The sequence below is a fragment of the Lutra lutra genome, chromosome 5 (assembly GCF_902655055.1).
Source record: "Lutra lutra chromosome 5, mLutLut1.2, whole genome shotgun sequence".
In the NCBI taxonomy this organism is placed as follows: domain Eukaryota; kingdom Metazoa; phylum Chordata; class Mammalia; order Carnivora; family Mustelidae; genus Lutra; species Lutra lutra.
In genome coordinates this window covers 81,247,817-81,274,839 of record NC_062282.1, presented here as the reverse complement: position 1 = coordinate 81,274,839, position 27,023 = coordinate 81,247,817, and the positions used below count along the sequence as shown (strand labels likewise).

The 27,023-nt window shown below is 44.2% G+C and overlaps 1 protein-coding gene across 8 annotated transcripts in view; it reads right to left on the bottom strand.

Annotated features, from left to right (window-relative positions):
* Positions 1-27,023, bottom strand: part of ARHGAP26 (Rho GTPase activating protein 26) — a 445,619-nt gene that overhangs the window by 326,788 nt on the left and 91,808 nt on the right. For 7 of the 8 annotated variants that reach the window (XR_007127482.1, XR_007127483.1, XR_007127484.1 and 4 more), the window contains exons 2-4: positions 12,891-12,986; positions 11,265-11,326; positions 5,967-6,038 (exon numbers count right to left, since the gene is read on the bottom strand). Coding sequence is in view for 5 of the 8 variants with exons in the window: in XM_047730366.1 (XP_047586322.1) it covers positions 5,967-6,038; positions 11,265-11,326; positions 12,891-12,986 (230 nt within the window). In the remaining 3 variants the exon portion in view is untranslated. Of the gene's footprint in view, positions 1-5,966; positions 6,039-11,264; positions 11,327-12,890; positions 12,987-20,334; positions 20,465-27,023 lie in introns of those variants that run through there. The other variant, XM_047730369.1, reaches the window with a different exon arrangement.

Sequence of the window (27,023 nt, the reverse complement as noted above, 5' to 3'; positions counted from 1 at the left end):
AAAGTAAAATGTTGCAGGAATAAAAGCAATCTTGTCAAGACCTCTGCCTGTTCAATTTCATAGCTTCATCGTTCCCTCAGACCCAGAACAGCGGACAACCCAGCTATTTAATGTGCATTAAATAAAGCCACTCCCCTGCCAACAGCAGACCAATGGTTTTGAGTGTCTATCATAAAGGAACCACCACAATGCCAGAAACAAGGTAAATACCAGTATTTAATAGTGGAAAAGCCAGGATTCCATGTCCTGAGAACCTCAGTTGTGAAAAGGAATTTCTAATTTCTGGGGCACCTGGGTGGCTCAGTGGGTTGAAGCCGGGTTGAAGCCTCTGCTTTCGGCTCGGGTCGTGATCCCAGGGTTCTGAGATCGAGCCCCGCATCGGGCTCTCTGCTCGGCAGGGAGCCTGCTTCCTCCTCTCTCTCTACCTGCTTTCTCTGCCTACTTGTGATCTCTGTCTGTCAAATAAATAAACAAATAAAATAAAATAAAAAATTAAAAAAAAAAGAAATTTCTAATTTCTTTTTTTTTTTAAAGATTTTATTTATTTATTTATTTATTTGACAGAGAGATCACAAGCAGGCAGAGGGGCAGGCAGAGAAAGAGGAGGAAGCAGGCTCCCTGCTGAGCAGAGAGCCCCATGCGGGGCTCGATCCCAGGACTCCGAGATCATGACCTGAGCCGAAGGCAGCGGCTTAACCCACTGAGCCACCCAGGCGCCCCTAGGAATTTCTAATTTCTAAGTTCAAGAATATTCAAGGGCAAAGAACAGAGCAAAGTTACCTATGAAGCGAATTCCAGAGCACAAAGACCCAACTGAAATCTTAAATGGGACAAGTCTAGAATAAGGGTAGTTCCAGCTTTAACAATGGTCAAAAAGTACTTAATATATAGACCTAATATCCCTGGGCACAACAGTAGCACATGTGGGTCTTTAAAATGAATGAAGATTCAAAAGAAGACAAATGAATTCACAGAAGCATCATTCTCATTAACAAACAAATTAAAAAAGCTAAAGCAACATCACTGCCCATAGAAAAGGTTTGAGATCATGAAAGAGTTGGACACCTAATAAATTTAAATAGAAGGGCGAGAGGTGCCTAGGTGGCTCAGTGGGTTAAGCCTCTGCCTTCGGCTCAGGTCATGATCCCAGGGTCCTGGGATCGAGCCCTACATCGGGCTCTCCGCTCCGCGGGGAGTCTGCCTCCCCCTCTCTCTCTCTGCCTGCCTCTCTGCCTACTTGTGATCTCTCTCTGTCAAATAAATAAATAAAAATTTAAAAAAAAATAGAAGGGCGAGGTAGTCAGATGGCAAGTTGCTTGTAATGTAAATTATTAATATGATACAAACTTGGTGCATCCTACATAGAGTGTAGCTACCTACAGACAAAGATTAGATGGCAAAACGAGAATAATCAAGTTAAGGAAATGGGATAATGGGTGATTTTCTTCTCACATTGGGAAATTTTTATTATCCTACATTAACAGCTTTCAAAATAAAAAATAATAAATATCATAATACACTTAATAATCCCTGCCAAATCACTGAGTCATTGAGATTCTACATTTATCTCCCATTTTACAAATAAGGAAATTTAGATCTAGGGAAGTTAACTTGTAAAAAGTCATAGAGAGTGACAGAGCTGGGATCTGAGGCTAGAGAGGCTGCCTCCAAAGCCCAACTCTCAGTCACACCTGAGATGTATGTTCACAGGCGGTCTCTTTTTTCCATCCACTTTCTAGTGGGGATGGCAAGCAAGAGGGCTGGAAGATGGTGGACAATGGCCTAATGAACATGATCAATTTCACTAAGTGAGCCCCTCAGTCTTACTCTTAACTTAGGTGGAACCCACAGGAACTAATTTTCTACAACTCCAAGGCCTCTATAGAGGAGAAAAAATTTTGCAGCCAGATAAGGAAGCTCAGAGACATCTCCATTCATTTCACAAAGATGTAACAAGTAACCACTCTGTGTCAGGCTCCTGTAGCCAATGGTCAAGGCAAAAGTGGTCCCAAGCCTTATGGTAGGGGTGTTCTAGTAGGACAGACACAATTGACCAGGAAACAAATAATTATCGGCAGCCACAAGTGCTATGAAGGAAATAAGGTGCAGTCAGAGATTCCACAGATAGGGTGCTCCAGAGAGGCCTCACTGGGGAAGGGAGTGTGAGTGGCTAATCATGTGAGGGGCCCTTCTAGAACACTAGAGCAGTAAGTACAAATGCTCCCAGCTTAACACTGGGAAGCCTAAGTGGCACAGGAATCAGCAAGAAGCTCTCGCCTGAAGCCCTGACAATCTCCTGCCACATGAGAACTCCATTTTTCTGGTTGACAGCATGATTCTAAGCCTTCAAAGTGGGAGGACTCATCACAGACCCTTGTTAGCTGACATGTAACCATTTTTACAAACCTGAATTTTGCTTGGAAGACTATTTATACACAAGAACAACACAACATGCAGAAGCGAGTGAGGAAAAAGCCCGAGGAGACATTACTCCTTCAAATTTGAAGAAGGGTACATACAGGCTAGACACTTAAACAACTCTTTCTTGCATAGAAATCAGCAACTTTGCGCTATGGCCCCAACTCCACTTCATGCTCACAGATCCACTCCAGCAGCCTGTCAGCAAGCCCCAAGGAGAACCCTGTGCTGCAAGAGCCAAGCCGGCCAGAGGTGAGAAAAGGCCAGTGAACATGAGTCACCAGCATTCTGTGACTTTCTGGCAACTTGAGCTGCCACATTCCGTGTTCAAGAGGACAGCCAGAGCTAACGAGAAAGGGAAGCAGTTTCTGTCCTGGAAAACAGCAACAAGACCTCTGAGGATAACTCTGCTAAGATAATGGTCTTAAGTTGAGAGGGTAGTCTTAGTGAGTTTAAATTCTCTACTCAGATATAAGATGGTGCTTGCCTTCCAGGGAATCCACTGTGGCTGCCTAAATGGATGAAGGACAGAATTAGGATTCTGGAAATGATTCCCAATTCTACATGGATCGATTCTAAACAAATCACTGCCCCTCTTCAGAACTGGGTTCTCTCATCTATTAAACCGAGGAGGACTCCAGGAGGTAACTGGTCAGGTTCCTTCCTCTTGCAGCTCAGAGTGTTTAACAAAGAATAAAAACACCTCCCTCCTCACAGGCCCATTAGGATAAAATGAGATAAGCCACAGACCATTCTTAGCAGAGGGTCTATCACATAGAAAATGCACAATAAAATTCAATAATGATGATGATGATGGCAGTAGTGATGACGGCAGCTATCATGGTGAGTGACAGTGGTCAAGCAGCCCATCATCTGAATATGCCTCCTCCTTACTGAGAACACCACTTCCTTCCCATGCCTAAGGTCCCATGAGGGAAGCCTGCATAGCATGTACCACAATTTGAAATTATGCTTATTTACATCTTTTTGTTTCATGTCGTTCTCCCCAGCCACACCAGGAGCACAGTACATCTTCACTTGTTCTCCACCATAAACCAGTGTGTAGTGTGGTACCAGGCACAAAGCAGGCACTCACCTATCTTTTTTAAATGAATGAACTGTATGTACTGAATCTAACAGCTAACATAAAAAGCCTATATGACAAGCACTGTTCTAAGCACTGTGTGTGCGTTTACTCATGTCTTTTTCATAAGAACTCTACAAGGTAAATATTATCAGTGTCCCCATCCTACAGATCAGGAAACAGGTACAGAGAAGTTCAGCTACTCCCCAAGCTGGCATGCCAATGCAACAAATGAGGTTAGGGCCCCTTCTTCACCATAAACTTCTCCTTTCACCGGAGAGCCCAGCTCTCTAAATGCACCTCGCCTGGAGGAAAAACAAATTCCCCCAAACTCAGAATTCTGAACCCAGGGTCACAGTTATGCCCAGCTCCAGGGCTGTGCCCTACCACAGGGCAGCTATGCTAGCACCAGAATGCCCACAGGTCCTCCTCCCTGGCAGCCTTCACACCCAACACTAACTTCTGCTTCTTGCAAGTAGCAACAGGTTGTTATAGCAACTGAAGCCACACCAGAGGGGGAGGAAGGGTAATTTTAGCACAGGCAGAGTTCAGAAACTTCTACTTGGCTGCTCAAGAGCACTGGCTGGCTCTTAGGTATTCCTTAGTCTGCTGCCTAGACTGTCTGGTGAAGAGTCTGTTTCTTTGCTTTCTCTTAAATGTATACAATACTAGGATATAAATGTGTGCATGTAGAGGGAGGGGAGGAACAAGTACAGAGAAAAAAGGAAATGACACAGGAAGGAGGAGGAAAATCATCTCCAACATCATCACACTATTCAAGAGGAATGAAAGATCAGAGTATGTATGAGAGGCAACACGTTTTGATGAGTGATGATTTTATTCAAATTCTTTCATTCTTCTACTTCTCACCTTCTACAGCCATACCCCCACCCCATGCCCAGAAGAGTAACTGTTCCTGTCATTACAATCACTGGTATTACCCAAAACGAGGCCACTCAGACTCCTGCTTCACCTCTGTGGCAACTGTGGGAATGCCCAAAACCAGGGACGGAGGGAAGAGGGCAGAATGAGAAGCATCCATGCTCAGAGGCAGGAAAGACTCTTGGAAAGAGGACTTGATAAGGAGGTCTGTCTGCTCCACTGCGGCCTCTAAGCTTTTCAGAATCCCCAGAGCCACTGCCATATGTTATCATGAGTAGAAAGCACAGGTCCCAAGGCCACTAAAGGGAAGGCCTGATTACTGGGCCTGCAAATATGAGAACTTGGGGAGGGATACTCATGGCAAATTCAAAGTCTTGGACAAACTTTTTATGGAACAAGACTCCCTTTTAATTTTACATTCCTTAATCTCTGATAAAAAAAAAAAAACCCATGAGCTTTAATTTCTTCATAAATGTAAAGTGTAAAATTGGTAGAAAGTGCTACAGAACTGGAAGAAAAATCTTTGCTGTGGTCCATCCTTCAAACTACAGTCAACCATCCCTCTGAAGAACGTTCACTGAACAGCACATCATTTTTTCAGACCCTAACCACATTCATTTTCAGAAGCACGTGTGCTTAGGTGGGGAGGTGGGGTTGGGAGACAGATCCCACTTCATTACATTGCAGTTACCTATTCCCCACCTATTGGCATCTACCTCTCAAGGCCATTTCACAGAAGAGTAAAATTACCGTCAGAGCGATGTTGCCCAAAACCCCCTGCAGGTGGCGCACAGGACTGTGGCTGAAGAACTCATGGTTCCAGAAAAAGAGGAAGAGTATCTGGTAAATCCTGCTTTCACTGATCCCAGTGCAAACACCTTCTCTGCAGGTGGCCTCTAACACCCTACTACCAGTCAAACCAGCTAGGGTTACCTATGATTTCTCACAGCACAGGGGAACCCTGGAGAATTCATCTTTCAAAAATGAACAAGATTCCCTTTGCACCCTTCTCAGAGAAATTTCAGCTGCAAGCCAGCCACATTTCAGCTGCAGTCCCTCCTGGTCAGTGGTAACAAACCAGAACATAGAAGTTGAAGCAGTCCTGTTTTTTGACCTGCACTATGTGGAATATGTACTTTTAAATTATTTGCCAATATTTTTTTAAACCAGGACATTTCAAAGAAAACTCTGACATTTCACTTTCTCTTGAAAAATTTCAAGATCTGGCAACAACGGGCGCATTTTCACTCAGCAAAAATGAGCTCACAACAGGGTCACGAGACACTCAGGGCCCATTTTGCAACTCCCTGGTCTAGGCTCTGAGCCCTGGACTCTGCAGTAAGTACAATTCCACCTTGTCCAAGCACAGAGGTATCTGCTAACACAAGGAGGCATGGTTTCTACCTTTGCACAATTTATGAACTAGCAAAAAAAGATTAGGTAACAAAATACTAGAATGACTGCTCTGGGGTTGACCAATCAGTCTTACCTTAGACACCTGTAAGTAACTGATGAACCACTATATAAAATCCAAAAACAAGGCTGCCCTAAAATCCAAGAGCAAGGTTTGCATAATTCTCACCTTGGCAGCCCCAATCTGCTCCTTCCGAAACTTCTCCAAGGGAGTGATGAGCACCTCGCTGGCATTCTCAATCTGGTGAGGAAAAACAGGGCAGGGAAATGGGGTAGACACATACACATAAAAGCAAATATCAGTTAAGAGTTCTAGCAGTTTTGGCACAAAATGCCTCTCACTTTAAAAATCTGAGTAAGCAGGGCACCTGGGTGGCTCAGTCAGTTAAGTGTCTGACTCTTTTTTTTTTTTAAGATTTTATTTAATTTGACAGAGAGAGATCACAAGTAGGCAAAGAGGCAGCCAGAGATAGAAGGGGAAACAGTCTCCCCACTGAGCAGAAAGCCCGATATGGTGCTCGATCCCAGGACCCTGGGATCATGACCTGAGCCAAAGGCAGAGGCTTAACCCACTAAGCCAACCAGGCACCCCATCATCTGACTCTTGATTTAAGCTCAGGTCATGATCTGATAATGCCCCATGGCATTAGGTTCTGCGCTCAGTGCGGAGTCTGCTTGAGGATTCTCTCCCTCTCTCTCTGGCCCCTCCCCTACCATGCTCTCAAGCTCTCTAAATCAAATCTTTTTTTTAAAACTGAGTAAGCAATACCGTTGCACGTGTCAATTTTTCACAATACTTGAACAGAAAGCATGTCAGATCAAACTCATCATCTCAAAACATGGAATTCTTCCTGTGTGTGACTGATTCCTTAAAAATGAGTACCTTTTGGGGCGCCTAGGTGGTTCACTCAGTTAAGCATCTGCCTTTAGCTCAAGTCATGATCCTAGGGTCCTCGGATTGAGCCCCACATTGGACTCCCTGTTCAGTGGAGAGTCTGCTTCTTCCTCTCCCTCTGCCCTTTCCCCCAGTCCTTCTCTATCTCAAATAAATAAAATCTTTTTTTTTTTTTTTTCTTAAATGAGTACCTCTGGGGCACCTGGGTGGCTCAGCTTGTTAAGTGTCAGCCTGTGGCTCAGCTCATGATCCCGGGGACCTGGGATCAAGCCCCGCAGTCTGTTTCTCCCTCTCCCTCTGACCCTCCCCACTGCTTGTGCTCTTCCTCACTTACTCTCTAAAGAATAAATTAAAAATCTTAAAAATAATAAAAACAAGTAATTTGAAAAACATAAGCAACCATGTAAAGGCAGAAGGGAACTGGTGACAGGGTAGGATCTAAATTTCAGCTTCAGGTATATCTTATGAATGCCCATTCACCCAAGCTATATTTAGGTAGATATATTTTAGGCAGATCAACACTGAGTCTAGGTTAAGAGCAAGAAACACCTTTGGACGTGGGGTGGCATGAAAACCTTCCAAGTCTGACTTTGTGTATTCCTACCAGTACAAGAATCAGGACATCTGTGCCTCCAGACCACTGGCTACCTCTCAACCTCCCCCACCACTCACTCCATCAGGTCCTAGATGTCAACCATACCATCACCCCCATGCACCTCAAATGCACAAAACTAGTCCAATTTCCAGGCTTTTGCATTTAGACATTCCCTCACATGCTTGATCCCCAAATGCTCTCATGAATGACTCATTTATTATTCTAATTGAGGTACTGGCTTAAAGGACACCACTTTAAGAAGGCCTTCCATGATCACCCGCATATTCCGAAGAAACTTCTCACCACGCCACCAAGTGTTTTCTTCAGAAGATGTAGGCCAGCTAAAGTTTTCTAATTTACCACTATGCAAACACACACATATACCACTACCTCATAAAAAGTTCACTTGCCTACCATTTCCCCCCAAACACAGAAGAGTGCTGAAACAAAGAAGCACTCAAATATTTTTCAATGACTACAGGAATGAATGAATTATTTCTTGACTAGCTGCCAACTGTGTGACCACAGGCAAAGTATTTAACCTCTCTGGGCTCTAATTTCCTAATCTGCAAAATGACTAGGCTGGATTGTTCCAGCTCTAGGAATCTATGGTCTATTCTAAGGCAGTAAAATATTTTACAATCTTTCCTTTTAAATCATTCACTGCTCACTTGTCACTCAATTAATTATTTCAGGAATCTTGATACAACAAAGCATTATTTTTCTAAATCACATGCATATACATCACAATGAAACCAACAGAGTAAATGCCAGAAGCCAAAGATGGACACAGCCAAGAACTAACTGAGCAATGGGAGGAATAAAAGGTGGCAGGTCTCCAAATTTATTGCCATTTGCTTTTTTCTCAATTTTGAGAGCACTTATCTAGGAAGAGAGAATTTTAACATGAGGGTTGCAATGTTTAACTTGTTTGATTTTTATTATTATTTGATGTTGCTTAATGGGCTCACTTGTTTAAAACTTCCACAAATCAAGGGTAAGTCTCCGAAGCTCACAGTGGTATGCTGAGCCCCTAAGCCACTAATTTTCACCCTAAGCTGCATGTCAGGCTCACCTGGGATGCTTCTAAAAATCCCAATGCCCAGGCTACACTTCAAACCAATAAAATCAGAATCTCTGTACTTCATCCTAGGAATCAGTATACTTTAAACTTCCCAAGTTGTTTCAATGGGCATCCATGATTGAGAATCTAGCCTTAAGGAGATGCTAAATACACAAAAGCAGTACCTACTCACCTGGGAACCAGGATGCCCAAGACCCTGTCCCAGTCCTTCTACTGCTTGCTATTTGCCTTCACCAGACCTCAGTTTTCCCATGTGGCCAATGAAAGACTACAGACAGTGAGAAATAAGGTTGTTCTGGGTCTAAGATTCTAGGACTGTGTAATTTCCACCAGTTGCAAGCACTACACTGATGCTGGGAACAGAAGCCCACTCTATGCCCTTTAAGAACATGGGACAGACACATGCAATGATTATCAGACACAATGTGGTAAACGGAGAATCAGAGACATGAGCTGGATACTAAGAAAATACAAAGCATGGCCAAATACCCCAGGGACTGAGAGAAGGCTTCCCAAAAATGTGTGGCTTTTCAAAGCTGAGCTCAGCTGATGAGGTACGGAAGGGGCTTGCAACGGCTAGATACTCAGACGCACACAGCAGAAACTCAGTTCACTGACATTAATAATAAAATTGCAGAGGCAAACTGAAGAGTATAATCCAGTCATTGTTCTCTTACCATAGGCCACAGCAATCTGTCCAGTATTCAGCTTGATTTGCTTATCACACCCCCCACCCACAAATACTGACTAGGCCAAGAATCAGATTCCAAAGAATCACTTCCCTTTCTCAGGCAGTAGCACATGCACAAACACACAAGCTTCCCCCTGCCTCCACCCACCACCAACCCTGCTGCAGCCACCAGCCTCCGGATTCTGGTTCAAGCGCCCAAAAATGAGCAATCAAGGAAAACAGAGAGACACTATTTCTGTCTTTCTGTGCAGGGCAGAAGGTGAGAGCTTCTGCTCTATTGAGAATTTCAATGAAATTTCCCCATTCTTTGGTCTAACACAAATTTGGGTTTGAATCCAGACTGTGACTGTTTTTAACTATGTGATCTTGGGCATGTTAATCATTCTAAACCTCAAGATCTTTATCTAGATACTGGGATGCTATAGGTACCACCTCACAGAGTCATCATGCAGGTTAAAATTTACAATGTGTGCATACATAATGTCTTGGTCAAGACTATGGACTGAGCAGCATCTCCTGAAAATTTTTAAGGGGAAGCCCTAACCTCTATCAATTAAAAAAAGAGACTCTATGGGGCGCCTGGGTGGCTCAGTGGTTGGGCCGCTGCCTTCGGCTCAGGTCGTGATCTCAGAGTCCTGGGATCGAGCCCCGCATCGGGCTCTCTGCTCTGCGGGGAGCCTGCTTCCTCCCCTCTCTCTCTGCCTGCCTCTCCGCCTGCTTGTGATCTCTCTCTCTCTGTCAAATAAATAAATAAATTCTTAAAAAAAAAAAAAAAAGAGAGAGACTCTAATGGTCTAACAGCCTATGTAAGCCAACCAAAACCCAAGGCTGTAAATCCCTCAAGGTTAAGAAATGGAAACAACTAGGCTTTCCCAAATAAGGCAACAGCCTGCGATATAGCCCATCATGTAATTTCCTTGCTACTTCCATATGTTCTCTATAAAAGTATTTGCTCTATAGTTCTGTCAGTAGAGCTTTCCTAAATATTTCTAGTTTGGTACTGTCCAATATGAACCAATTTTTGTTCAAATAAAATCTTAAAAATATGATATGCCTCATATTATCCTTTAATACCTTCAGCGTAACACTATCTGGAGATGAAGCCTTTGGAAGGTAATTAGGTCATCAGGGTAGAATCCTCACAATGGGATTAAAGCCATTCTAAGCAAAGACTGAAGAAACATTCCGTCCCCTTTCCCTCCCATTTAAGGACACAGCAAGAAGGGGGCCATGTGTAAGCCAGGAAAAGTGTCCTCACCAGGAACCAAATCAGTTGGTTCCTTAATCTTGGACTACCCAGTCTCCACGACTTTGAGAAATCAATATTTGCTGTGTAAGCCATCCAGCCCATGGCATTTTGTTATGGCAATCTACACAGATTAAGATAGTGGACTTAGTCTCAAATGATCAGTTTTAGCATGGGAAGAGTGGGAAAATCTTCATTGATAGACTCTTCCTAGGCCTCAGTAGCACTGCTAGCTTAGGGGCAAGCCTTCCAGGGACAAACCAGCATGCAGCCTGCAGGGGGATTTAAAATCAGGCTTCATTCTTGGTATCTCAGCGATAAGAAGAGGATGCAAAAGAACTTACAGATGCGGAATCCCTCATCTGTTGATGTTGAGCCACATCAGAATGAGAATATAGGAGGTATCTCTTAAGAACCTGGAGATCAGCATTTGATTCTTGATTTTGCACAGTGCCTCCCTTGGAAGAACCTCTTATAAATGTCATCATTTACTCTGTGCCCATACACTACATACTGGGTGCATACTAGAGGGCAGGCACTAGGATTAGGCATTTCAGAATAAAAAGTGAAGGAGTGCCCTTCAAAAGCTCTTGCATAAGTTTACCAAAATGAGGAAAGCAGGGAGCAGAGTGTGACACCTTCATTTCCACTCTGCCTGTAGGGAATTGGAGACCCCCAAAAGTTAATTAATTCAAAAGATCCACCCGTAAGTCATACTTATGGGTGCACCTTACAGTGAATCTTTGGGAGGCCAACAACGTGGTTCTAACGTTATCCACACTAATCCCTTAACATTTGTGAAATGTTTCTAACCCTGCAAAGATGAGAAGATGAGGCTTGCTCAAGAGCTCAAAACACTCAAGTGGTGGAGGCTGGTCTCAAACCCAGTTCTACTGACAACAAATCTCTTGACATAATCACACTTATGGGAGCAAAAGCAGCCCAGCCATACTCACCATCCGTATCCGTTCATCTTCAAGATTCCTGAGGACAGTGGCAAACTCCTGCAAAGACCTTGCTGGAAAAGACAAAGTACCATGAAAGGGACATAGAGAAATGGGCCTTTGGGAGCCTTTCCAGGTATAGCTATTATGTTGTGGACTGAAATCCCTCGGCACATGCAGAATCCTAAAGCCAATTGCTTCCCAAGGCTCCCCTTATCTTTTAATCATTAACCATTCAGGATGACCCCCCGAATGCAGGTTAATTTCACCTGGAACTCTAGCTGGGAAAGGATTTCCTTCAAAGACCTGCCTGTTCCTGAGACTACCCTGGGCTGATGAGGTGCTGGCCAGCTTCCAGACTATAGACTGAAAAGGGCAGAGTTCTGCGTAGGAGTTGAAGGATTTCCTGCCCAGGATCTGACCTCTTCAACTTTGGTTGTGGGACTGCGTCAGAAATCAACTTTCCTCTGATACCACAACTGAACCAATGTAGCTTGCAATACAAGCCACATCTCTGGCTTCTCCTTGGATTCTTCTTCCTGAGTCCTCAAGCCACTTGTGAATATAATACACTATAAAAATGCAGCACGGTGGTCAGACATGGAGAGTCCTCAACAGAATAATTCCCAAAGGCAAAGGGCAGTAAGTGCAATAGCCCTGAAGATATTCAGGACATATATGAAATGTTGGGAGCTCCAGAAGTTACTATAGTAATGCATTTTCATTGCTCTCACTATCTCCCAGCTGCTTCCCTCAACCCCAGATCCTAGCACTCTGTTTGACAAGAGGAATTCAATAAGCATTTGATAACTTTTTCAATCCTTCCTCACCCCTGGAGCTAACCAAGATGCCCAATGTAAGAAGAGTCAAGGGCAATGACTAGACCCTGTCAGAGACAGGTGTCTTGACACTGCAAATCCTCTGTGCTCAGCACCACCTGCAAGACACAGGAGGTAAAAGAAAAGCAGAAAAGAGAACCAGTACAGCAATCAACAGTAACCCTTCCCTCAGCCTCTAGTTAAAGAAAGGGGGAGGAGAGCTGGACAGCAATCTCCTCTGTCCATCTGAAGGCAGGGGCAGCTATGGAGCTCCATACCACAACTGCCAGACCTGAATGTGGGGCCAGCTGATCAGAGTCTCCAATTTTCAAAGAGATGGAAAACCAGAACTTTACACAAAGTCGATTCATATGTTAATTCAATTTTAAGAAATGAGTGCCTAAGAAAACATGGTTGTATTCTGATTTCAGCCCACAAACTATCATTTGCAACCTGTAATTCTTTCCTCATCTACCTGTCTTCTGGTCTTGCTCTAAGTTCTATAGTACCAGGGCAAAGAAAAGTCACAAAAACAGCCAGAAGCAAAACATTACAGGAGGGTGGAGAGAAGAACCCCATTGCAAACCTTCAAGCTGCCTCCTACAGGCTCCAGGGTGAGAGAAGTGGTCTCAGAACTCTGAGAAGCAGCCCAGAATAGCCCCCTGGCCCCTGACCCTCCCTACATTCTGCCCCCTCCACTGTTAGTGTGGACTTCTTAATTTATGACACTTAGATACTTCCTATCACAGGAAAAAGGCTCAGTAAGAACACTGACAGTTATGAAGTACAGTGACTCATCAGACACATGGTTATGACTTACCTATACACATTTCATCGTCCGTTTCTGCATCTCCTATGCACTGAAATTTAAATTCATTTAAGGAATCAGCAAATTTCCTCTTCGCCAAAGACAAATCTAGCAAGAAAAAGAGTAAAAAATATGAATTACTGACGTGAATTGATTTTCACATTTGCTGAATGTTTTAGTCCTTCCTCTAATGTAGCAGCTAGATTTGGTCTTGAGGCTATTTCAAACACAACGTAAATTCAAAATACTGAACAGCTGTTTCTAACATGAAATTCTTACTGGCTTGAAAAATTACTATTTCTGTTACTTTGCTTTAACCATTTCAGTCCCAGTTCTAATTCCTCAAGCCACATACTGAGTCCTGTCATATACGTTGGTCACAGGTGGGAATCCAGGAAGAACTGGGGGTCAGAGCAGCCTGCCACCGACCTCCCCTGTGGTCCAGCAGTGGGTAGGGAGAGGGAAGAAAGAGCATGGAAGTGCCCCATTCCCGTGGCACAGGAGCTCCTGGACTCCTCATTCTGCCTCAAGCACACGTGAATTCTCACAACCCTCTCGGCTCCCCCTCATGAGGATGATGGCCAGCCAGCATGACAAATTCCCATCTGAACCATTTCCCTGGGTCATCGCGTTCCCCACTGCCACAAGAACAAAGCCCTGGCACTGTTCTGAGTTGGGGTAAAAACACACCCCACATATGTTATCTATAAAGAAAGTTCTTAGAAACCCTTGTCAAATCTAAAAAATAAGCTTTCATTTAAGGCAGTATTAAAAGCCAATGATCCCTCCTGAACCCTCAGCTTCTGTTAAGGGTATAAAACCACCCAGGTACCTTTAAGTGGCCTGACAGATACAGCTGCTTGGTACAAATGTGCTTAACTTAATTCCATGTGCAGCCTTCCTGCAGATTAGGCTAATCATTCAAATTACCCTCATAGATGTTTCCCTTATTGAAGGGGAAATGGTATTACGTCCAAATTCCCAGAGGAGGGAAATAGGCGGCATAACTGGCAACATGCACTGGCTTTAATGAGATATAGGGAGGAGGTTGGGAGGATTCTGGCTTCACAGATCAACATAATCTAATGGAACAAAAGTATCCATGGGCTTCAGCTCTTCTCCTTTCTAGTTCCCAGATGTGTTCCTTAAAGTGGGGGGTCATGTTTTTCCCCATCTTTTGGTTTTGTTTGTTTCCTCTCTGTGTACCCGGCAGTGCGTCATGCTCAGTGCATGCTGAATAATGTGTGTGGAGGGCAGTATACAAATTTGACCACCGGTGTGCAGCTCACCAATCCCAGAGCTTACTCCAAGCAGTAGGGGCCAGGGGAAGAGCCTGGCTAAGCAGTCCTGCTGTTCTCAGGTTTGGGGCTCAGGCTTACCACACAGACAGCAGGGGCTCCTGCTCGAAAACCACCCTCCTGTGGGCTTGCATGACATGAATCCCAAGATAGCATGGCCTATGCAAGGCCCTCCGATCTGCACCAAAAGAGGAAGACACTTGAAGTGAAGAAGGAGAATCCAGGAGCCACCAGCCAATACTCTCCGGTCTCTCCCTGGTTCAGTCACTTTAATGCAATGGTCCTAGGCAAAAAGTCCAAAGATCCTGGCAGAGGAGTCAGCCATCTCCTAAAACTGGCCACCCAAGCTGAAGATATCCCTAAGAATACCAATCATTCCCTGGCAAGTCAAGAAAGAAACAGATTTATCTCAAAGTCAGAACACTGTGAGGAGGAAAGACAGGAGGCCATGGGCAGGCAGGATAAAATAAAGGAAGAATCACCTTTCAGAGTGGAAGACAAAGCCCCCAAGAAGGCCAAAGAGTATCAGGTATAGAATGTGGGCACGGCTGTGCTCGGTCTCACTGGAGTCAGAATGTTCTGATCAGAAATCACAAAGAAAGGCTTGAGCCAAGAGTAAGACTAGAGTTGCTTCTCTATCCACCTAACAATCCTCTGTGCCTCCTCCATAGGCAAGAAAGACTCAAGTTAGACAACCATCTCCACACGGTGGAAGAAAGGTGAAACTTAAGGCAGGCTTGGGAAACCTCCCAACACGCACAGAGAAGCTATGCTGCCAGGAGCAGCTACCAATGAGGATCAAGGAGTGGATAATCCTGCACAACAGGGCCTTTGTGGGGCCTTTTCATAGGAGGACCCATTTCACCTGGAGCAGAGACTGTTAGCTTATGACCAGAAAGTAACCTTATTTCGTTGTTGAGTGACACATAGCGCACCCCACCACAAAATAAGCCTGAGAAGTCATGTGGGCCCCACAAAGCTAATAAAGAGGCATCTCCCCCTGACAAAAGAATTAGGTAATGAGTACTAGTCTGGAGTCCATGCTGGGTTATAGGTCAGTGAGCACAGCTAGATAGACTAAAAATCCCAATTATTGATATCTGCAAAGGAAATCACCATGGGCTTGAATGGCTCATGCCTGAGAGAGAAATCTTGGTAAAGGTGTAGGAGGAGAACAGGTATTTTGCTTGTTCAGTATCCACTCCCCAGTTTTTGGAACAGCAGCTCAAGCTTGTTTTATTCTATATTTTTAAAAGATTTTATTTACTTAGCAGAGAGCAAGCACAGGCAGGGGAGGAGGCAGGCAGAAGGAGAAGCATGCTCCCCACTGAGCAAGGAGCCTGATGCGGGACTTGATCCCAGGACCCAGGAATCACGACCTGAGCCAAAAAGCAAATGCTTAATTGACTGAGCCACCCAGGCATCCCTCAAGCTTGCTTTGAAGAACCTCCGCTTTTATATTTGCCTTGCATGGGTCCTGGTTGTAGGCTGGTCAGCCCCCTCCCTAGCCCCTTGACCTCACCCCAACCTCACCTGGCTCCTGGGTTCAAATTTTAGCTCCACTATTTCCTAGAAGTGTAACTACCCCTAGGTTAGGCCTAACTTCTTATTCGCTTCACCTGACATAAGTTGTCAGCCCCACCTAGGTCATCAGATTGTCAGAAGACCCAGGGAGACACACTACACAAGCACTCTTTATGCTGTCAGCTTCAGGTCTAGGCAAGGCTGGGCTCTTCTTCCCTAATGTGTGAATCCTGCAATGACAAAGCCAGAGAAGATAAGCAGGACTACCTATGCTGAGAACTCAGCTAAGTAGAGGAGTGACATAAGAGCACACAGCTCAAACATGGGGATCTAGGACTCTATCAGCCTCTGGCAGCCAAGAGCCTTGTAGCATGTGGATACACCATGCTGCCTCACCCTGTTAAGATAAAACCCTGTTACTTGGGACAATGAAGAAGACATCAAAAAGAACATCTAAAACACACGGATTCTTGTCTTCTTCAACCCAAATGACCAGTAGAATCTTATGTTGACGATCAACTCTGCCACGCAGCTATAGGGAGATTTCTTTCTGGAGCTTTCACTGTGACCCAACAGGAATCTAACATGCACATACCAGTGAGAGGAGTACAGAAAGCAGAGAGGCTGGTACTGGTGCTGAGAGCATGCCAAGCTTCACGACACCCTGTTTGTATAACCCCACGGTGTCATGTTCAGTACAAGATAGAGGAAGGCGCCAAAAGTCAATGATATTTACTATGCAGAAACATCTGTTGCTAGAAAGGCAGAATGCCGGCCAGAGCAGACAGGAGTCGTAACTGGCAGCTTCTGGGGAGGCCAAGTATTTGCCTTACAGAATTAAGTCACCTCTGCCTCTGGGTGAAGAGACCAGGCAGCTAAGCAACGCAGAAGCAGCTAGAAGTCTAGGCATTGAGGGACCACTCTCAAAGGTGTCTGCTGACTGGGGAACAGAGGGAAGTGCCCTTCTCTTCCTGCGGATGCCCATGCTCTGCCCCTGGATACTCATCGCACAGAGTGCTAAGAGAATTTAACCTAAATACCAATTCTTCTTTCAGTAAAAGAAGGTTGATGCTTTTTAAGTTGGGCTCTACTTTAGGTTACACAAGTTTTACCTCAGTACCACAAGTCAAGCCATTCCCATTTTCTTTTGGGGGGAAATTTAACATCTATGTGCACACACAAACAAACATACCATGCTCAAAGACTCAAGGTAACCTCACTATTACATTTATTTCATGCATCTCTTACCTTTCTTTGATCTCCAAATACATAACTATCCATAAACTTTTTTTACTCCTTGGTCACATCTCCCTGGATTTAGAAACTGATTACAGTTAATGAAGTCCAGCTGCCAAGGTAAGTATTATGACAAAAATGGCCTGTTGGCTGCTTAAAGCATAAACATTGAAGTCCTCAATCCTAGCTAATCCTTCCCTTCTCTGAAAGTCAATTACACTTACTCTCTGTGCCTGATCACCTTGTATTTGGAATGATTCCAGAACCATGCATGAGTGGTTGGTTCCCTGGCCTAACGTATAGTAAGTGCCTGACACAGGCCCAGACGAGGCGGCCCTCAAGACATGTTGTACTGATCTGAGTGGGCAGAGCCACAGATGTTGGCTTACAGATGGAACATTTGAGATGGCACAATAAGAGGACCCATAGTGAGGGCTGGAACATGGACATGAGTCCCCAAGACTGCAGCTTGGCTGCAACTCCCATTCTCAGGTAAACTTACCACTCTCTAAATCAAACTCTCTCTCCTCTCCTATCTTCTCAAAAAACAGCCAACCAAGGACCTCTTCCTGCATCCCCAGTTTGGCAAAGGGGGACACCATCTGTCCTGTCACACAAGTCAAAGTCACACACCCTCGTATCATCACCCCTGGTAGCACGGTATCCTTCCCGAGTGTGTCTGTCTTGCCTCCTAAGCATCTCAGTTCTATTCACACATCCCTATCACTATCAGCAACCCCTAAATCAAATGCCCCCATTTGCCTGGGTAACTGCAACTGCCTCTGCTCTGGTCCCCCAAACCCACTTTTGTTCTTTCAATCAGTTCTCCCCTCAGTCATGTCAGCTCCAATAGTGAATCCTGCAAAGGGCTCCCAGAGTTCTAAAAACCAAGATTAAAGTCCCTCCCAAAGTCTGAGAGGCCCTGCAGGGCCTAGTTCCCCAGCTCCCTTTCTGGAGCCAGCTCCTTGAACATCCTGCTCATCCTGCAGTCCTTAGAAGTTCAGTCCACTAAAAAGCCTACTCTGACTTCTGTAACCAGGCCAACTCCTCCCCTCCCCTCACTCTAAGTCCTATGCACCTCTTTTTTTTTTTGTACCTCCTTCTTCATAGCAATTTTATATTGTTCAGGTGGTAATTCTATTAGCACCTCCCCAACTAGTAAATTCCTGAAGGGTGAGAACTGTGTCTCTTCATGCTCACCACTACGTCCTCACAAGCTAGCACATCACCTGACTGATGTGCTGAGGGGAAGCCGGGCACTTTACTAGCTCCCTACACTCATCAAAGGTGAAATTCCCGATTATATAATTCATTTTGGGGGGAAAAAAAAGTTGATTAGATATATATTGAAGGAATTTCAAACTCAGGTAAGTCTGGCTGAAGCTTGTATATATAGGAATATGCTTTCTGTTAACATAAAACCACCTCCCCTAATGTTGTCTGTTGAGGAAGATTCCCACAGAGCTGTAGCAAGAGCCACCAGGAGGCATATGGAGTAAAACCTTCTCTATAACCAAGAGACCAGGAGAAATGGGCTATAAACATGTCTGGTGGGGCGCCTGGGTGGCTCAGGGCGTTAAAGCCTCTGCCTTCGGCTCTGGTCATGATCCCAGCGTCCTGGGATCAAGCCCGGGGGGGGCCATGGGGCTCTCTGCTCAGCAGGGAGCCTGATTCCCTTCCTCTCTCTCTCTCTGCCTGCCTCTCTGCCTACTTGTGATCTCTGTCAAATAAATAAAATCTTTAAAAAAAAAAAAAAAAGTCTGGTGTTGGCCACAACCATGTATGCCCTTTCAGCCCCAGGCTGTCCCCAAGCCAGGAGCTAAAACAGACAAAGGTAAAGTTCCAGAGACACTTCTCTTTTTGCCCATACCTGGGCCAGCTGAAAATATATCCTATCAGAAACCATGCTTGGGGACAGGCATTTCCCAGTCTGCAAGTGGCATTTCAAACCTAGTGCCACTGCCTAACTGTAAGAAAAGCAAGTGTTGTTCCTTTGTTCTTCTACAGCCTGAAACCCTGCACTTCAGGAGCAGAAAGAGACAGTGTTCAAATCTGACAGTCGAACAAATGACCCCCATAGCATTCATCTAGTTTCTGTGATGCAGTCTTAACCTATGGCCACTAGGTGGCGAAGGACTGTATCAGGGAAAGGTGGCTAATAACCCAAAGAGAAATGACAAAGCCAGCCTCAAATGTAGTGCTGGGCACAGACCATGTCCTGCTGATGAACACACCCAGCCGAGAAGGGAAATGTCCAGTGGGCACTCAATCAGCAATGGAGAGAGGGGCCCTGGCATCCATGGGGAAGAAATGCCCTAATACATTAGAGTGTTCTTGTTCATCTTACTCATTCAAGCCTGAGACATGGAGAGAAAGGGTTCGAGGGATGAAGTCACTGCCAGCACGTCTCTTACATTCTTTCAGATCTGGTGGGAGCAGACTCAGAAGACCATTCGTGTCACCTGAGGATGATATGCCCACCAGGCACATCAACCACCACATCATGTGCATCCTGATTATACATCCATGTGCTTTTCCTGAGGCCATTTCCCTAAAATTCTATTTCCTAAATGAGGCCATAGCCAACACAGACTCTGGAGAATTTGCTTTTCCAACCAGAGCACTAAGGCTAAAGAAATTTTCCAAGTTGATTTTTAAAATGAAATTCAATAGAAGAAAGGGGCTTCACCCTTTTCCAGATAAGATTTCTAATTCTATTTACATGGAAACATCCTTCAAGAATAATATGGGAGGGACGCCTGGGTGGCTCAGTTGGTTGAGAGGCTGCCTTCGGCTCAGGTCATGATCCCAGCGGGATCGAGTCCCACATCGGGCTCCTTGCTCGTCGGGGAGTCTGCTTCTCCCTCTGCCTCTGTCTGCCTGTGCTTGCTCTCTCTCCCTGACAAATAAATAAATAAAATCTAAAAAAAAAAAAAAAAAAGAATAATATGGGAGACCCAAACTCATCTTTGACTACATCAAAATAAGTGTAAACACATTTTGCATTCACTTATGGGGACTTATTATGTACTTTATTTTTATATAATTGTGTACTTTATTTATGGGGTACTTTATTATGTACTTATTATGAGTACTTTAACTCATTTTGTCCTCACAATCATCCTATGAATAGGAATTATCATTCCTATTTAGCAGATGGGGAAACAGATTCAGAGATTAAATAATATGCCATGGTCACATAGCTAATGAATGGTAATATAAGAAACCTGGTCTCTGTGACTCCAAAACACTCAACTACTATATTTGAGACTCAAATATTTGAGACTCCTCTATCAATGTACTCAAAGAAATCAAAGAACTATACATACACATTCCATATCCTTTAGGAGGATGTAAGTTAGAAGGACCTCATCTGGGTACAATAAGTGCTCCCTTACCTGTGATTTCAGTTGCCTGCCATCCTCCTCAGTTCATAAGCAGATGACTCTCCTTCTGCCTTAATGTCAGAAGGTCAGTAGTAACCTAATGCTATGTCACAATGCCTACGTCATTCACTTCATGTCATCTCATCACGTGGGCATTTTATCATCTCACATCATCACAAGAAGGGTGAGGACACTAAGATATTTTGAGACACAGTCCACATTCACGTAACTTTCATTACAATGTATTGTTTTAACTGTTTTACTGTATTTGTAATTATTGTTATTAATATCTCACTGTGCCTGATTTAAAAATTAAACTTTATCATTGGTATGTATGTGTAATCTAAATGCATGGGGAAAAAACAAATAGTACATACAGGTTTCAATGCTATCTGTGGTTTCAAGGCATCCACTGGGGATCTTGGAACATATCCCTTGTGGATGGGGGGAGGGGGAGAAGGACTACTGTATACAAATTTGCAAATTAAGGCAAAACATGCCAGAGCGATCAGATCAGAAAAGCTACAGAAGTGCAAGCAGGCTATTATTCTAGTTCCGGCCATTGGTGGAATCTCCCCCCGCCCCCCCCCCCAAAAAAGAACAGGAAGTAGCATTTGAAAAGAGCTTTAAAAGTGAAATCGGTTAAGACTGATGATTCACAGACCTATACCCTTGAAACAATACATTATATGTTAATTTAAAAAAGTGAAATTAGAGGAGGTTCAGGGCAGGGTAAACAGGCATGAGAAGGTATTCTAGAAGTAGCAACAGGATGCAAAGAAATGCAAAAGCAGAGAACCCAGCATCAAACAGTAGGCAGTTGCTTGATAGAAAGAAGGTAAGACTAGGAAAAGGGGTTAGAATCACGGACGGACTGGAATGCCAAGCTAAAGAATATAGACTTCATCTCTAAAGAAATGATAACCATATTTTTGTAAAGAAGAAAGACAAGATCAACTTAAACATTGATTATGACTTTTACTATGGCCCAGAACTTCATTTTGGGACTTCTACTCTGACTTCCCATCCTGCTTCACTGCTAAAAACATACACCCACAGTCAAGGGGCTTTTCTCCTTGTGGGATGATTACATGGTACAGGAAACCTCTCAACCTTGACACTGGATACAAAGACCACAGGTCAGCCAGGAGATAACCAGAAAATGAGGGATTCAAAGAAACTCTGCTCCCTACTGAAAACTCCAAGTTCACATCTGGATTATGAGGGCTCAGTAACACCCCTACTACAGACAGGTAATAATATACAAAGATATATACTAAGACAACTGTATCTTCAAAGGGCTACATTTTCTGTTCTTTTTTTTTTTTTTTAGATTTTATTTATTTACTTGACAGACAGAGATCACAAGTAGGCAGAGAGGCAGGCAGAGAAAGAGAGAGAGAGCAGGAAGCAGGCTCCCCGTGGAGAAGAGAACCCAATGTGGAGCTCAATCCCAGGACCCTGGGATCATGACCTGAGCCAAAGGCAGAGGCTTTAACCCACCACTAAGCCACCCAAGTGCCCCTATCTGTTCTTCTTAAGAACACGGGGAATTTAAGTCCTAGGATGTGATCTTTTATGAAGAAATTCCAGACTAGCTTATTGTCACAGAATAGGTCCTCAAAAAGCATTTGCTCATCAAGGACCACTATTTTGAAGGATTAAGTCAGCATCAGACCTATACTGAAACCTCAAGCCCAAAAGAGCCCAGCCCCAAATGCGCATCGCTGAGGCCCAAAGACGCAAAGCAGAAAACAAGGACACAGAGAACTGAGGGAATGGATTCAGAACAATCACATTGGCATAAAGCTCCAAGACCTTCTAAGACAGTGGGTAAGTACAAGAAAAACTCCCTCCAGAGAAACAATAGTGATTTGCTTGGTTAAAACAAAGAACCCCATTTTAAGAGGGACCGATCAAGTGAAAGAGCAAAAAAGAAAGGGTATTTCCATGCAGTTCAAGTGTAAACGTCACACACACACACACAGTGTCAAGGTCAATTCAGAAGAGTATGTACTGTGTGGACTCACAAACATGGATTCAAACCCTGGATCTGCCAATTACCAGCTCTAGGACTGGGAAAATGGCTCAACCTTTCCAAGAGTCTATGTCACTATGAGGGTAATAAGTCCCTCACAGGTTTGTTGTGGGAATTAAATGGAAGAAAACATGTGAGCAGAACATAGGGCTGCCCCTAGATGCTGGTTTTCTTTCCTTCCCACACAGGCACAGGCTGGCTGAATGCAGGTTGGAGACAAGAGAATCAACAAAATGAGAATCTTCGTTAGCTTTCTGAATAAAGGAATTTTTGTCTCATTAATTCACGAAACTTGCCAAATACAGGTATCCTGTTTTTCTGAAGTTCGACTTACACCACTCCACTTTAACGAAGTATGTCCCTTAGTACCCATTTTCACTAAACAAAAGAAAGCCAAAAGGATTTTTCCGTTCATGGGGAAAGGGAAAATAGTGTTCAGTGTTTGCTGTGCCGTGAGCCGTGCCTGGAGCGGCTAGAGCGGCCATAGCTTTGAACTGTGTCTGTGAGCATCTGTGTTTTATCTCAATTGATTTTGTGCAGCCGTTGGCAAGACATGTCTGAAAGTACCCAAAAAGCCTGAGAGAAGTTATTTTGGGGCACCAAAGATGCTTAAAACTTTTTCCACGTAAATTAATAGTAATTGCTTCTTCACTGTATCCCATTCTCTCTTAGGAAAGGTTTCATAGGAACACTCTACCTGTGGATAGTGGGATAAAGCTGTAACCTCCTTCTTAATGAACTAGATACTGAAAATACATTTGAGTCCTTAAAGGTTCTCCTCAGATCCTTGGAAAACTCTAAAGTACCTAGAGAATTAGAATTTCTTTTTACCCCTTGTAGATAAAACGAAAAGCAAAAACCCTGGATGATATGACACTATTTTTATCTGAATAGTAACTGAAAGTAGTGTGCACTGTCTGCTTGCAAAGTTTATTAACCTAAGTGGTGGCTCTTAAATGCACTGAGGCTAAGAATGATATCATGAAACCCTTCTTGTCCATTAAGTGGGAAAGGAGGCCAGCCCCAAGTAAAAAAGAATCAGAATGCCAACAAGACATCCAAGATAAATGGGCTTTACAGGATGCATGGGCCTGAAGTGCCTAGCTTCCTGAGAAGGTGGTATTTGTTTTTTCACTTCTCAAATAGGCACACTTAGGAAAAAGGGGGAAGGGTAAAGGAGAGATCACAGGAGTCAGAGCAAAGAGTCTACAGGAAGAGCAGGTCACACTAAAACTTAAAGACCAGGGGGTCCAGGTGGGGTAGAGCTAGAACTCAGGCAGAGGATGTGAGCTTCCTCTAGCTCAACAACATTGCACTACTATTATGGCCAACATAGAAGAGAGGAACAGTATGAGGGAGGGGCAGCTGATCCCAGCCTGGGCCTCTAAGACTTAGCTTCTGCTTCTACAATGCCCTACTCTCTTAGAGGAGCACTTCTCAAACTTACATATGCCCTGAAGACCAGGTCATCTTGTTAAAATGCTGATTCTGATTCGGTAAGCCTGGGAGTGTGCATTTCAAACAAGTTTTCCAGGTGATACCAATGTTGCTGGTCCAGGCATCACACTAAGTCAAGGTCTGGAATTCCCAACAGAGACCCTGAGAGTCAAGATCACAGTGTTTTCCTCCTTCCAAGCCCAGCACCTAGAAAACACAAGACCTCAGTATATATTTGAAGAATGGATTCCTTGAAAGGACTTCAACTGTTGCGCAAAAAAACAGAATGGGAGCTAGAGTAAGAATCAGAAACAGGCTGCGTCCTTGCTCACCCAGGAACAATGCCTGTGAACCTAGGGAAAGTAAATTAACACCTTAGCCTTGGACAGCTCTTTGAAAACCAGAAGGATGGTCAGTGATCTTTAAGGTCCCTTCTAGCTCTAAAAATTCTACCCAAAGTATTTTTTCTGTGCTTTTTAAAAAATGTGTTAATTGTCAGCGTATACACTGGCTATTCCTACAGTGAGGCACACCTCTGTCATTCTCAGATAGCAGTTTCCAAAAATCCAACTGAGAGAACACAGACTCTGTTAGTCTCAGCAAATAACCATAGCAACTAATACCCCCAAATAAAATGATGTCTTCACAATGATGTGCTGGCTCAATTAGATTAAGAGGGTGACGTGTACCATCTCAAAATTTATGGTAGTAAACTTAGAGCAAAAGCCAGACTTTCTTGGAAGAGGATTTTAAGAAAAAAAGCGGGGGTGGGGGAGGTGGGGATGAAGGGTGTCTTGCCAATAAAATGAAGACGGGACAGGGAGCCAGAAAAACAGAGATGAGAAACTGGAACAGAACTGCCCTGCCTGTCCAGGTCCATGCATGCAAGGCCCAGGCACCCACATGGGAATCCAGAACTCAGTTAATTGTCCTCAGGGACAGTTCTTTTTTTTTTCTTTTTTTCCCCTCAGGGACAGCTCTGAGGGCTACCACTTCTACCAGGGAGTTATCAAGCGACTGCACTTTGTCCTTCTGTGCCTTTCTTCATGCATATAATAAAAGGAAAATGAATACTGCTCCCTTAGAAAAGACTTGAGGGATTTACCAAAGGGACCATGAAGCTCTTGAGTGAAAAATGAGGTATCGCAAAAGAGTCCATCCAGGCTGATAATGGATTTCCAAGCCCAATTCTCCACAGATCACCCGGGATGCAGATATTCCTGTTCCAAGGTCTTGAGATTAAAGCTGGAATTGTGAAGCAAAAACCCAACATCTGGAAGATCTAGAACTTAGGCCTTACCGCACCCCCAGGTTTGCCTCTTCCAGCATCTGCACAATCACAATCACTCTGAACACATTCAGGCAAGCAAGAATTTCACAAGAAAAGCAGGAAAAAGGAAGTCAAGACCCATCAGCTTCCACTAATCCCTGACACTTTTCTAGCAAAGAAAAGAAAGGAAAAGAAAAGAGAAGAGAAGCAAAACCAAAAACCCCGCCCAAAGAATCTGGTCTTAAATTACATTCAAATGTAAACAACAATTTCTGTTAACAAGAAAATCCCAAAGAGCAGAACCCTGAAATAATGCACAACATCAGATCCACCTCCAGCTGCTCTCAACAGCTAAGATGAATGTGAGCATAGCCAAAGCAAGACAAGGCACTGCGAGTAAAGAGAGGCCTTCCTCCAGCCAATCAAGCCTAGAATAATGAGTAAACTCAAAATCTCCCCTCAGCCATCTATAATGTCTCTATAGTTATTTCCACCTGCATGAAATCATGGCCAGGGGCGGGGGGCGGGGGGGGGGGGGGGGTCCTGTGTGTAAAGAGATGATGCTCAGAAGTGCTTAGCACCCAGCCTGCAGCAAGCACTCAAAAAAACAAACAAACAACAACAATAGATATTAATAGTACTCGGGATTACTCAAGAATGTAATAACTAATATGTAGGGTGATTTATTTCTGTATAAAAATCAGAGGACAGCCACTTGGCCTCCTACCACCTTTACACTCCCCTACCTTGCTGACCTCTCACCATTACTATGATCTAAATGGAATCCATCTATTGCTCAGGCACAGTTCAAATGTTCCCACTAATACCACAGGAGGTAGGGCAGCCACTCCTCAGCATCAGAATAAGTTCCATTTAAAAAGGAAAAACTGCCTGTCTCCCCATGGATTAAATAAACGTTTCCTGAAGGGTGGGGGGAAGCACATAGTGATTCTGAACAGAGCCACACCTAATAACATCCTCAGAGATTAGTTTCACTTTCTTTTATCCCCTGTTTAATGTGCCACTCTCCTGCTGCACCTAGGGGAGGCTGTGCTGTTCCTAGGACCAGGCAGTGAGGTTCAGGTGGGCAACAACTGCCCTCCACACACTTCCCAAGAAAAGCCCAGGTTCCCTACTATGTTGCCTCCGTACCAGCTTTGCCCCAGTCAGATAAGAAATTGGGCTTCAGCTAGTTCTCAGAGAATCCCCATGCTCCACACCATCACAGGATTTGACAGGTCAGATTAATGTGTCTCCAAATACACTGAACATCAACGATGACAGACCTGCCTTGGAAGCATATCCCAGCCACCTCCATCAAAATTCTGAGGCTGGGGCCCAGGAATTTGGGCTCACAGGTAATTCTTATGCATGCTCAAGTAAGAGAACCGCTACTATCTAAGCCCTCGGAACATCTAGTACCACAAACCAATAATGGAACCTCTCCTGATTACAAAGGTAGAGCGGCAAGGAACAAGCCAGAACTTCTAGTTCCTGACAATAGGTTTACAAATGTTCCCAAAGCAGGCGATTAATGCCTGTAGAAGAAGAAATCTAAGTGACAGTAGAGGTGGGAGGAGGGAACACCGTAATTCAATTTAAAAATCATAAATGCTGAATACTTAGGCTTTTTCCAAAAATGTTCTTAATCATGTGTCTTCTTCCAAAGCCCACATGAGCACCTCGGAAGGCAGCACTCTTTAGGGCCTGATTTGTACAGACACTGCTTATGGCACGAGGAGCTGATGAATGACCCTCGTGCTGTCTGCCTAGAAACCCATCCGGAATCCATGCTTCCCAAAGAAGTGAGAGCCGCCTGCAGCGCGTGAGAAGCCAAGCACTCCTGGACCGCAGGCCTGGGCCAGTGCTGCCAATAAGAATCTAACCTTTAATCTTCTCCAATTGAGCATGCAAAAAGTAAACCTGATACAGACTCAAGTGAATCCAGGATACAGG